Consider the following 12,533-nt stretch of genomic DNA (forward strand, 5'->3'; position numbering starts at 1 on the left):
GTGGAACTCCTCCTACACCTGAGGACTGCCAAGGGGCTCTCTTCGTCCACCTTCAAGGGGCATAAAGCAATGCTGGGCTTAGTATGTAAACAGAAGTCTAGTTTTATCTTCTAACTAAGATCCTAGCGACCTATGAAGTCTTTCGAGACTTCCAAGGCAGAGAAGAGTCTACTCCTTATATTAGAATTTGAACACAGCTCTTGAGTGGTTAACAGGCCTCTTTTGAACCTCTCCGTTCCACAACAATTAACTAGAAAACACTGTTCCTTGTAGCCCTAGCAAATACCAAATGAGTTAGTGAGCCTCAGACTATAGACAAGTAAGCAGATTCTGCTCAGGGAGACACAGCCTGTGAACAAGATCTGTGCTTTCTCCCTAAAGTGATTGTTGGACGTCCTTAGCTCTAGGAGAGTGAGCAAAATGTCTAGTTTGAGCTTTAAGGTTTTACCTGAAAAAGCTTTTAATCAGAAGGCCATCCATACCTAGAGTATCTAGACAAGATCCTGTCTCACTCTCGGGTTATGAATGCATTGGCCTTCATCTCCAGTGAACTATCCTGTTTGAGACGCACTCTCAGGTTTGGAGATGCACTCTCAGTTTCAGGAGAATGATTTGCCTACCTGTTGAAGGAAAGCTAAGATGCTAGAATTGCCTCTACCTCATTGGCTTTCAGGTACTGTGTGCCCCTGATGTCCAGTCTGCAATCGACCTTCTAGAACTGTAATCGATCTTCACTTCTCACTTTTCTTGCAGTACCTTTCGATCATTATTAGTAACCGGCATGGCATCGCAGAAGGAAGCATAGAATTTTCTTCACCTTGTAGTAAGGTGCTGAGATTTATGAGAGCCAGGGGCTACAATATACCTGGAGCACGCATCACTATCAGTGAATGGGTTGTGTTCTTTACTTCAGTACAGATAATCTTATCTGGTTTTGTTTATTTTGATGCTGCACCCAGGGCAAGGACACTTGTTAAAGGTTTTGCTAGCCATTGGATAACTCCTTAAGCTGCATAACTTCCACTGATGTTCTGCTAGCCAGTGATGCTTTGCTAGCCATTGGAGCACTCCTTGTATGCAAAGCTCCCACTTCAGTTGCAGACGCTCCTGGCTAAACCACCACGTCGCTACAGGTTAAGCTGAGCACCAACCTGAGGCAGTTTTCTGCTGCAGGCTCTCTTAACTTATAAGGAACAACAAGCATTGTTGTCATTGTGAGCAACTTTTTCTATTTCAAATTCATTACTTATTTTAATGTTTTGGAGTAGAGTATGTCCATGTGTCCCACCTCCTGTCAAGTGGGAATCAGCTATGTAATTACTTGGCAAGTTACTTATATAAAAATGACATTTTTATAATGAAATAAAGTTTTATATATACAGTACTTACCAAGTAATTACATGATCGGAGCCCTTCCGCCTCCCCTCTGATGGACATATGGCATAAACGGACTGAGCTTGTCTACTAAGTTGTTCTTGGTATTCCCGTGAGTGGGCGGGACCTATCATCTGCACTACACTTTGAAGCGTTACCCGCGAATTTTTTAATTTGAGCTGCCCTTGCGAGAGGAAACTATAGCTATGTAATTACTTGGTAAGTACATGTAAAACTTTATTTTAATATAAAAATATCATATTTTTGTGCTTTATACTGTTTGAGTGTAATTATATGTATCCTCTTTTCCAATAGACTAGTGTTCGCCCCTCCCTGGCTAAAAGATTGGGACCTGCAGTACCTTCATCACATGTACCATCCTCTATGTCAGTACGACCTGAAATTGACAATTGCACTTTAGAATTAAGGAAGATTCCTGCTGGTTTAAACACAATCTCTCACCTGAATGACCACTTTGCTAAATTTGGTACAATTGTTAATATTCAGGTAAGAGTTGATGTAAGAAATATATATTATGAAATGGTGTTGAAAGTTTTTCCATATTTATATCTGATCTATAAAGAAGTTTTATTTGCCAATTTCAATGTTATTGAATATTTTGATGACAGAAGTATCTTAATTAGTGTATATAGTGACAGTTTTTATTGAAAAGTAAGCCTAATATATGCCTAGTAATACCAAAGTTTTTTCTAATTTGTAGAACTATTTGAGCATTGAGAATTAACAAATATGAAAGGAGGATTTTCTTTGCAGATGTGTATTTATATATTGTGTTTTAGTGACATTATTTGGAATGAATCTCACTTAATGTCAAAGTTAGCTTATATCTTCGTGCTATTAGGTTTTCTTGTCAGAATTCTTGATGATGTGTGTCCTAGTGCATATGGTGTGAGTCGATGGTAATAATTTTTACTATTTCTGGCTGATTTTCTCCTGTATGGTATTGTGTTTGTTTTCCATGTTTTGCATTATGTCATCTAAAGCAAGCAAAGATAGAAGCATTAGGCTGTAAAGGGAAGAGTTTGGTATAAACCAAGTGTTTCAGTTGTGAATGATGGTCACGTGTTTGTTAGCCTACCTTTAGGGACACAGCGCTTACAGAATATGAAATTTACATTTATATCGGACATTATGTGAAAAAATGACATGCTAAAACACTTAAGTCTTCACCCAAAAAACCTCACTGGCAAAACACAGAAGGTGTTATGTTAAAAACTGACAAATTGATGAAGCTAAGTTAAGTCACAGAAGAGCTAGTTTGACAAATTACTGAAATCATGTTATTGCAAACTGGGCACACCAAAAATCATGTGCACTACAAGAGGAGGTTTTATGGAAGTTTTAGGTTTGGTGCTCTATTACAAAGTATGGAGTGCAGTAAAATGACTGCGTCAGTTCTTGTGGGATTGTTGTTATTCAGGCTAATTTTTAAAGACTGATACTGTGTGATGGAGGGCAAATTTGTGTGGGAGTTTGATACTGTGTGATGGAGGGCAAATTTGTGTGGGACTTTTAAGAGATTTTTTTTATGATCTTTGGATCTTAATCTGATGGAGAATTTATGTAGTTCTATGAATGTTGTAAAAGTTACTTGATTGTCTCATGCAATGATATGCTTGAAGGTAACCGTTTTGCATATTAACATAATTAAAGGTTGCGTAAGATGAGCATTTGAATTAGAAATGTAGATTAAGGGTACCATCTGTGAGAAAATGGAACTGATCATGAAATAAGCTATGTAAGGAGATTAGCAATTTTCAAATTGTTTAGTTACAACCAAATTATTACTTTTAAACTTTTGTTGAATATTATTATAAATAACTTTGTACTTTAAGGAGATTAGCAATTTTCAAATTGTTTAGTTACAACCAAATTATTACTTTTAAACTTTTGTTGAATATTATTATAAATAACTTTGTACTTTTGCAGGTACATTATGAAAATGACCCAGAGTCAGCCTTAGTTACATTTACAAGTCATTCTGAAGCCAATGCAGCATATAGAAGTACAGAAGCAGTTCTCAACAACAGATTTATAAGATTGTATTGGCACAATTCACAGAGCAAAGGCGATCGTCAAGGGTCTTACTCCACTTTTACAGGCAGGCCATCTCATGATAAAATGACCATTCGTCATCCTAATAAAACATTAAACAACATTGTCGATCCCGAAGATAAGACTGAGAAGGTAACGTTTATTTTTAAATTTTCTTGTCTTGCTTCTGTTGTTCTATATAAGAGTTCTGATTTTCAGTAGCAGGACCAACTTTTACTTTTAATATTAAGATTGAAACTGCATAAGCAGTTTCATCACTTAAGTTTGCATGTGCTTGCTTTTACATTGGTGAGTGTTTGTAACTCAGTTACAAAACTTCATGTATTGGCTTCTTTGCATTTATCTGAGAATTGTACTTTATTTATAAATTAGATGTAGTATATAAGGTGTGCAGAATATCCTATCAGCTTTACTGAATAATTACATCGGTGTGCTGATTATTTTCTCTACTTTTAAAAAAATGTATTTTTAGGAGTGTTAATTTTATGTTTCAGTTTCTGCCTTTTCTTATTTCCTCTTTCTTCTGGGGTATTTAGATCAAAATTTTCTTTTGTGTTTATTACTGTTAAGATGCACAGCTTCTATCTACACTGCTTTTCTTTGGTTTTACAGCAGCACATTTGTTGAGTTTTTGTTATTGCTCTTAGATGACTTTATTATTATCATTACTATTATCATTATTATGAACCTGATTTGCTACTTTTCCTTCATTTAAAAACTTTTCTTTAATATTTGCATTTTTACTCCAGTTGCAAATACTTTTATCTGTACAGTATTATATGTATTTTTGTTGCCAGTTCTGTACCATTTTGTTTACTGCTTCCTCATAGTGAACTTCATTGCCAAACAGGCTACAGTACACTGTTTGCCAAAAAGCTGGTTTGACGTGTTGCCATGTGCTGTTCATTCTCAGAGACACTTATATATAATAATCTATTTATGAATGATTCTGCCATATAGATAATTTAATGGTTATTTTAGCCCCTTGCCTTCTTAGATGTAGGTGGCAGAAATTCAAGTTGAAAGAAAATTTTCAAGGTTTAATGATAAAACTACCAATTAGAAAACTTCCAATTGTAAAAAAGTGAAGGAAAAACAAAACCTAGAATAAAATCAATATTTAATAGATGGAGAAATGGAGGAATGTCATGACAGGAGAAAAATACAATACTAAGGGAAAAGCAATGGTAGGTGTAGTAGGATTAACAGTGAAAACCAAAAGAATGACCCTCCCAGAAAAGAAATATTAAATATCAAATATTAAATTTAATAAACTCGGACATAATCACACAAGGATATAGCCTTCACAAAGACACCTGTAAATATGGATTAATTAAAAATGCTTATACATCCGTAATACTGTACTACTGTAACAGTCTTTATAATGTGCTGCCAAATTATTCACCATAGAAGCTGCCGTGTTCAAGTAATAAGTAAGTCATGGAATATGGTCACACCAACCTTAATTGAGCCTCATTAATTGCCTATTAAAACTATACGGTAATTGGACAGTGTAGTGTGATGTGCAGCACCTTTGAGAATAAAAAACCAAAATAAAAGGACCTAAAGAAATTTACACCCAAAAGCATAAATACAGAGCATAGACAATATTGAATAATAAAGACAGGAGTTGGACATTAGACTTTAGTACATGTCACCCTGACTGTTCTCTTAAAGTTGATCTGAGACTCTTAAGTTGATCTGAGAACTAAAATATGCAAAAATTTGTAGACATTTAATTTGGCCCTTTCTAAAGTGTTTAGAATTATAAATATTTTGCCTGGTTAAGCTACCCAGTGATGTTAATATATACATTTAAGATATTAAAAATATAACTGTGATGAAGCAAAATAACATGTTATTCAAGAATATTATGAACTGTAGGCAAAAAATAAATTGGTCCCACAGGATGGGCTAAAGAAAGGCTGATAAGAGAGCCTCTAAACGCAAGCAGATGATGGTGGTGGTGGTGGTGGAAGCCCCTTGAATATAAATTGACTCAGTTATTTTCTTTTTAGTTTTTCTTCATGTGAGAAAGACAGTATTTTTCTTTTAAATATCTTAGAAAATTATTTTCTGGGTAATGTTTTCATAATTTTTTGACTACTAATATTTATGTGAGATTTCTTATCAAAGACTGCAAGAAGAAATATGAGTATTCATAGGAATTTTAATGCAATTCATAATCTATGAACTTTTCATACAACTGGACTGAATGTTAGTTTCCCATAATTATGTTCTTTGTTAAGCAAGAAAACAGTCCTTTGAGGAAGGGAATATAGAGTGGAATAGTTGAAAATTCATAAAACTGAAATGACTTAATTTAATTATTTGGGATTTAAGGGATAAAGGGAAGCTTTGAGACCACTGGCTTATTTATCAGCATCATTTTTTTTTAGAATAAAAAGAAATTATTTGGGATGAATCTTACGTACTGTTAAAGTTAGCTTACATCTCTGCGCCAATAGGAGAGTCGGCATTTAAACAAAAGATTGAATGGCTGCCCAGATGACAATCTAGTTCACCTGTTCTCCACCAGGTGTGTTTCGAATGTTTAAACTAGTCTGAATTCTCATTGCCGCCACTGGGTATAAGCGCTTGTTGGTATCTCATGGCTTTTAGCTGCTGTCATGGTACTGTGCAGTCATACCCTGAGCTTACGCGAGGTTAGGTTCCAGAACCTCTCGTGCAAGACGAATTTTCGCGTAAGTTTGGCAGAGTCTCTAAAAATGCAAATAAATGCTTATTTCTAAAGTATAAACACTAAATATGACCCTAATCATGCTCCCAAATTATTAAGCTAACTTTTAAATGAAATTGAAGTTACTGTAATTTCATTTAAAAGTTAGCTTAATACATTACCCTTAAAAATAAATGGTTGACATAAAAATAGAGAGTTGGAAGAGTTTAGAAGTCTTCTCAATCTCTTTTTAATAACTTCTTTATTCTATGTCTCTCGCTTTGTTCTGAAATGTTTTTTCATGAACAAACAGTGTTTTTTATTTTGACTAATAAAATTCTTAGTTATGTCTCTATGTTTTAGAACATATTTGCCACACTAGTGCATTTACACACTAAAAATAGATAATTTAAACTATCTCACTGTGCAGGTAAAAATAGATAAATTTAAACTATCTACTGTACAGGAGAAAGAGAGAGAGTAGCAGAGAAATAATAAGAGAAAAGAGAGAGAGAGAGCTAAGAGAGAGAGAGAGAGAGAGAGAGAGAGAGAGAGAGAGAGAGAGAGAGAGAGAGAGAGAGAGAGAGAGAGGGTTGTCCTTACTGAAGAGAGAGAAATTATTTACCAGTTAGAGAGAGAGAGAGATTGACTTAACAGAGAATAACAGAGAATAAATAAGAAGAGAAAAGAGAGATTGTCCTTACTTGAAATATCAAATTAAATTATTTATGAATTATTAAGGGGAGACAGAGAATAACGCGAGAGAGAGAGAGAAAGTTATTCTTACATTAGATATCAAAAGATGGAAATTCAGTAAGAAACTAACTTTTAAATGAAATTAAAGTTACTGTAATTTCATTTAAAAGTTAGCTTAATACATTACCCATAAAAAAATAAATAAATGGTTGACGTAAGAATATAGGAGTGTGAAGATTAGTATACTATTTCTCTCTCCCCCCATTCCACTGATCTATTTTTAGAAGTCTTCTCAACCATGTTTTTAAAAACTTCTGTATTCTGTCTCTTTCTCTTTGTTCTGAAATGCTCTATGTCTATGTTTTAGAACGCGCATTTACAGTTTGTAGACAGTACAGGTAAAATTACATCAATTTAAAATTATCTACTGTACAGGTAAGGACATGCAGAGAAGCAGTAATACTGTACGTAGGTTGAGAGAGAGAGAGAGAGAGAGAGAGAGAGAGAGAGAGAGCGCAGTTGTCCTTACTTAAGAGAGTGAAATTTTTTATGAATTATTACAGACAGACAGGAAGAGAGAGAGAGAATTATCTAAGAAATTTTTTACCCCTAATCAGCAACACACTTGTCATGTTCAAGTGACATGTCTGACAGCTTTGCATTCGAACTTCTCAAAAGATGAGGGGAAAGAATTTGTTTAAAATATGTATTACATATGAATTTTGTAATTACAGTTATATTATTATTATTGTTGTTGTTATTATTATTATTTGAAAATTAGTACTTAATAGGTAAAAATGTATTTATCATACAGAAGAAAAAAACTTATGCATGTACCATAAAAATTCTCTCATTTCAGTAAGAGAGAGGGAGAGGGAGAGAGAGAGAGAGAAATTATTACTTTTATTAATTAATGTTATTCAATTTACACATAAAAGCTTGAAAGCTTATAAATTACATAAAAAGTTAAACAAACATTTTTGCAGGGTTTCTCAGTACAGCATACGCAAATGTTTGTGTGTCTGTGAAAAACTCGTGTATGACAATTAGTTAGGTTCCAATGGAAAGTTTGTGTCTGTGAATTTGCACAATCGAATCTTGCAAGTTTTGGGGTATTGCTGTACAGTTATTTTTCGTAGGATACCTCCACTGGAATCAAGGCTAACAGTGTCAGGGTCTGTAGGAATGATTACTGTGTTAGGAGAATGTTGGTTTTTAGGAGATACATACTGTTTATGCCTGCTGCAATGTTTTTAAGTGTGATCTTGAGAATAGATGTGAGGAAGTAGGGATTTTCAAAGGACTTTCTGCCTAATTTAATCTGACGAAGCCAACGATGAGGCAGAAGAAGAAGAAGCCCTATGTCTTTTCTCCTTGCATACCTTATTAAGCTTCTCCTCTAACACTCGTAATTTATCCATCACCTCACTGTTCTCGCTAACGAATCCGTTAACGTAGAATTTGATGTCATCCCAGAAGTAGTAGTAGTTGTTTTTGACACAGAAAGGGTAGGATTTGACGTCATCACAGCAGCCATGTTAGGTGATGTCACTGATGGACCTGGCTGTGACGTCACTACACTGTGTAAAGCACACGAAGAGTCTGTTGGTACCGCTGCAGGCAGTACCGAGGGAGCCTAAAATGGTGCAGAATTGGTATCATATGCATCCCCCACAGGGAGGGGGAAGGGACACCTAAAGTTTGAGAGACTGGAGGGTAGCGGGAAGCCATTTAGTTTGGCAACAGGCCATCCAAGGTTGGTACACCTGATAGGCCTAGCGAGGACCACATGCCTGCCATTCTCTGAGCATCTGGAGCTGGAAAATGAGACAAAGAAGATTCCCCCCCCCCTCCCCAAAGGGAAAGGAGAGACATGATTAAGCATATAATTACAGTAAGCCCCCATATTCATGGGGTATGCATACCACCCCCCCACCCACGAATAGCTAAAATCCGCGAATAGTTAGAACCCCTGTAAAATCACGTAGAACTGCCTATTTTAATAAACACAAAAAATATGAAAATACAGTATTTTAATAATTTTATCACAAAAGTGCATTTAGTCATGAAAATATGAAAATACAGTAATTGGCAAATATTTCTCAGTGAAAAATACCGTGAATGGGCAAATTTTCTGCGAATAATGGGTAGATACGTTCCACAGAGAAATCTGCGAATACGTGAGTCTGTGAGTAGTGAGACCACGAATATGGGGGGTTTACTGTACCCGAAACCCCTCCAAATGCATCCCTCGACGAATCTGTGGGCGAACAGGAAGGGGCATGGGAAACTTCTATTACAGGAGGTGAAACAACTGGAACAGGCCTCTCTAAGGAAGGGACAGCATCACGAGGAGACTGAACAAAGGAAACGAAGATGAATCCCCATCAATCCAAGATGGAGTCGTCGTCTTCCTCTTGTACTGACCCTTCCCATAAAGCCTCTTCCACTGTTCCATTGACCAGTGACAACATACAGAACAAGGATTAGTTGCATTACATACGTTCTCTCTGCATCTACTACACATTGGATGAGGATCCGTATTCATTGAAGTTAGGAAACAAGAACAAGGAATGCCACTAACACCCAGACATTTCCTTTGCTGCTTGTGAGATCCAGGAGATACACTTGCAGTATAGTTAAGAGGATCCATTATATCCAAGCACACGTCCACAAACAGCAGAAATCCACACACTGAAACAGAAAGAAAGCAGAAACAGGCAAACCGAACTAGCTTTAGAGAGGAGAGAGAGAGAGAGCAACATGTCCTCTCTCAAAGGCGGTAAAAGAGCAACTGATGGAGTCGCGGAGTACTGCTTGGGTGTGGGTGGTCCCACATGGCTCGTGACTAAGGACAGATGCCACTACTGCAGTCCCTTGCATATACAATTTTATTTATTTTACCTGATTCCAGCTGGCACTAGAAGTTTATCCTAATGTTAAGACCTCTTGTTTGTTAGTGATGAAAAATGCAAATTAATTAATAAATTTGTTGTATTGTGAAGAAATTAGGTCAGATTATCAACCTGTCATTTCTCCCCCTTCTCCAGGTCCTTCTTGTGCAGTTATCCATACTAAATGTAGGCTTTTCTTTTGCTAATGCTTCAGTTAGTATTGAGGCTTCCTCTTTAGCTCTGCCTTCAGCTCCCCTTTTGGTTCAGGAAAAGTATATTGAGAATTTAGAACAGGATGTAAACCTTATTTTGGTCAATACAAGGTTTGTCTGAATTGGTTAGGAAGCTGCTCCGGGTCCCCCATTGTGCGTTCATTTTCCCGTTCCCTCAAGAGATGAGGTGTCGGTGCTCTCGCCAGTCTGTAGCCTGAGCCTAGGATTGTCCTGCGACAGTTGGATTCTGAGGAGAAAGTCCGCTGCCGGGGAACCATTTAACCTCATGGTTGGGCAATTAAAACTTACTAAGATAGGTTAAGCCTGAAAGAGGCAGTTATCCTTGTAGTTTGTGAATTTAGAACCTAAAACATTTGTGTTAAAGGTTAAGGCTGGAGGAGGCAAAATTACCTTTTTTTGTGTGTGTGTTTTTAGAAAACGTAGATTCTGTGTCAAGGGTTAAGCCTGGAAGAGGCAAAGTTAATTTTATTGTGTGGGTTTAGAAACCTAGAATATCTTTGTCAAAGGTTAAGCTTGGAGAAGGCAAAGTTAGCATTTTGTTTTGTGGTTTTAGGAAACCTAGATGTCTTTGTCAAAGGTTAAGCCTGGAAGAGGCAAAGTTAACCTTGTGTGTTTTCGTTTTAGAAACCTGGAATGCTTTGTCAAAGAACATGAGGTTCTCTGTTACGCATTTGATGGGGCTAGTGCATGAGAACTAGCTCCATACCATTTACCTTTATTGAAGGTAAATATTCATAATGTGAGAGCTGTTGCTACGTCATTTAGTTTTGATGACAAGTTGTTGCTTGAGGATGGGTTTAATATGGTGCAATAGAAGTGCGCTTTGGTTTTGCCATTCAGCACCTTAACCCTTAAACGCCTACTGGACGTATCATACGTCTACTAAAATTGTCTGTTGGGTGCCAAGTGGACGTACCGTACGTCGACTACAAAAAATTTCAACCTTCGGTCAACTTTGACTCGACCAAAATGGTCGAAAAACGCAATTGTAAGCTAAAACTCTTACATTCTAGTAATATTCAATCATTTACCTTCATTTTGCAACAAATTGGAAGTCTCTAGCACAATATTTCGATTTATGGTGAATTTTTGAAAAACTTTTTCTTACGCCCGCACGGTAACTCGGCCGAAAAAATTTCAGAAATTCTTTTCGTCATTTTGTCGTAATTTTTGCACTGTTCTATATTAGCCATTACATAAAGTTTTATATATGAAAATGTGCAAAATTTCATGTAAAATACATCAAAATACAACACATGGTTGTAGCTTGTATCAGTTTGGAAATATTTTCATATAAACCACGATAACTGCCAAAATTTCAACCTTCGGTCAACTTTGACTCGACCGAAATGGTAAAAAAACGCAATTGTAAGCTAAAACTCTTACATTCTAGTAATATTCAATCATTTACCTTCATTTTTGCAACCAATTGGAAGTCTCTAGCACAATTATTTCGATTTATTGAATTTTTGAAAAACTTTTCCTTACGTCCGCGCAGAAATTTATCACGTTGTCGAATGTTTGCACCATTTTATATTAGTCGTTACATAAAGTTTTATATATGGAAATGTGCGCAATTTCATCATAGAATACAACAGAAAATAACTCATGGTTGTAGCTTTTATCAGTTTTGAAATATTTTCATATAAATCACGATAACTGCCATAATTTCAATCTTCGGTCAACTTTAACTCGACCGAAATGGTCAAAAATGCAATTATAAGCTAAAAGTCTTACATTCTAGTAATATTCAATCATGTACCTTCATTTTGCAACAAACTGGAAGTCTCTAGCACAATATTTCGATTTATGGTGAATTTCTGAAAAAAAAAAAAACTTTTTCTTTACGTCTGCGTGCGGTAACTTGGCCGAACATCTCAGAAATTCTTTCGTCACGTTGTCGTAATGTTTGCATCATTTTACATTAGTCGTTACATAAACTTTTATATATGAAAATGTGTGCAATTTCATGTAGAATACAACAGAAAATAGCTCATGGTTGTAGCTTTTATCAGTTTTGAAACATTTTCACACAAATCACGATAACTGCCAAAATTTCAACCTTCGGTCAACTTTAACTCGACCGAAATGGTAAAAAAACGCAATTGTAAGCTAAAACTTACATTCTAGTAATATTCAATCGTTTACCTTCATTTTGCAATAAATTGGAAATCTCTAGCACAATATTTCGATTTATGGTGAATTTTTGAAAAAACATTTTCCTTACGCTCTTGCGGTAACTCGGCCGAACATCTCAGAAATTCTTTCGTCACGTTGTCGTAATATTTGCACCGTTTTATATTAGTCGTTACATAAAGTTTTATATATGAAAATGTGTGCAATTTCATGTAGAATACAACAGAAAATAACTCAGTTTTGAAATATTTCCATATAAATCACGATAAATAGAAAAAATTCTACTTTCGGTCAACTTTAACTCAACCGAAATGGTCGAAAACTGCAATTGTAAGCTAAAACACTTACAGTCTAGTAATATTCAATCAATTAGCTTCATTTTTCAACAAACGGGAAGTCTCTAGCACAATATTTCGATTTATGGTGAATTTTTGAAAAAAACAT

At 35.7% G+C, this 12,533-nt stretch overlaps 1 protein-coding gene across 1 annotated transcript in view; it reads left to right on the plus strand.

Moving 5' to 3' along the window:
* swm (Zinc finger protein swm) overlaps positions 1–12,533 on the plus strand; it is a 203,425-nt gene that overhangs the window by 100,361 nt on the left and 90,531 nt on the right. The window contains 2 exon segments of the mRNA XM_067098233.1: positions 1,690–1,881; positions 3,325–3,582. Coding sequence (XP_066954334.1) covers positions 1,690–1,881; positions 3,325–3,582 — 450 coding nt within the window.

Source organism: Macrobrachium rosenbergii, chromosome 54 (assembly GCF_040412425.1).
Source record: "Macrobrachium rosenbergii isolate ZJJX-2024 chromosome 54, ASM4041242v1, whole genome shotgun sequence".
Lineage (NCBI taxonomy): Eukaryota > Metazoa > Arthropoda > Malacostraca > Decapoda > Palaemonidae > Macrobrachium > Macrobrachium rosenbergii.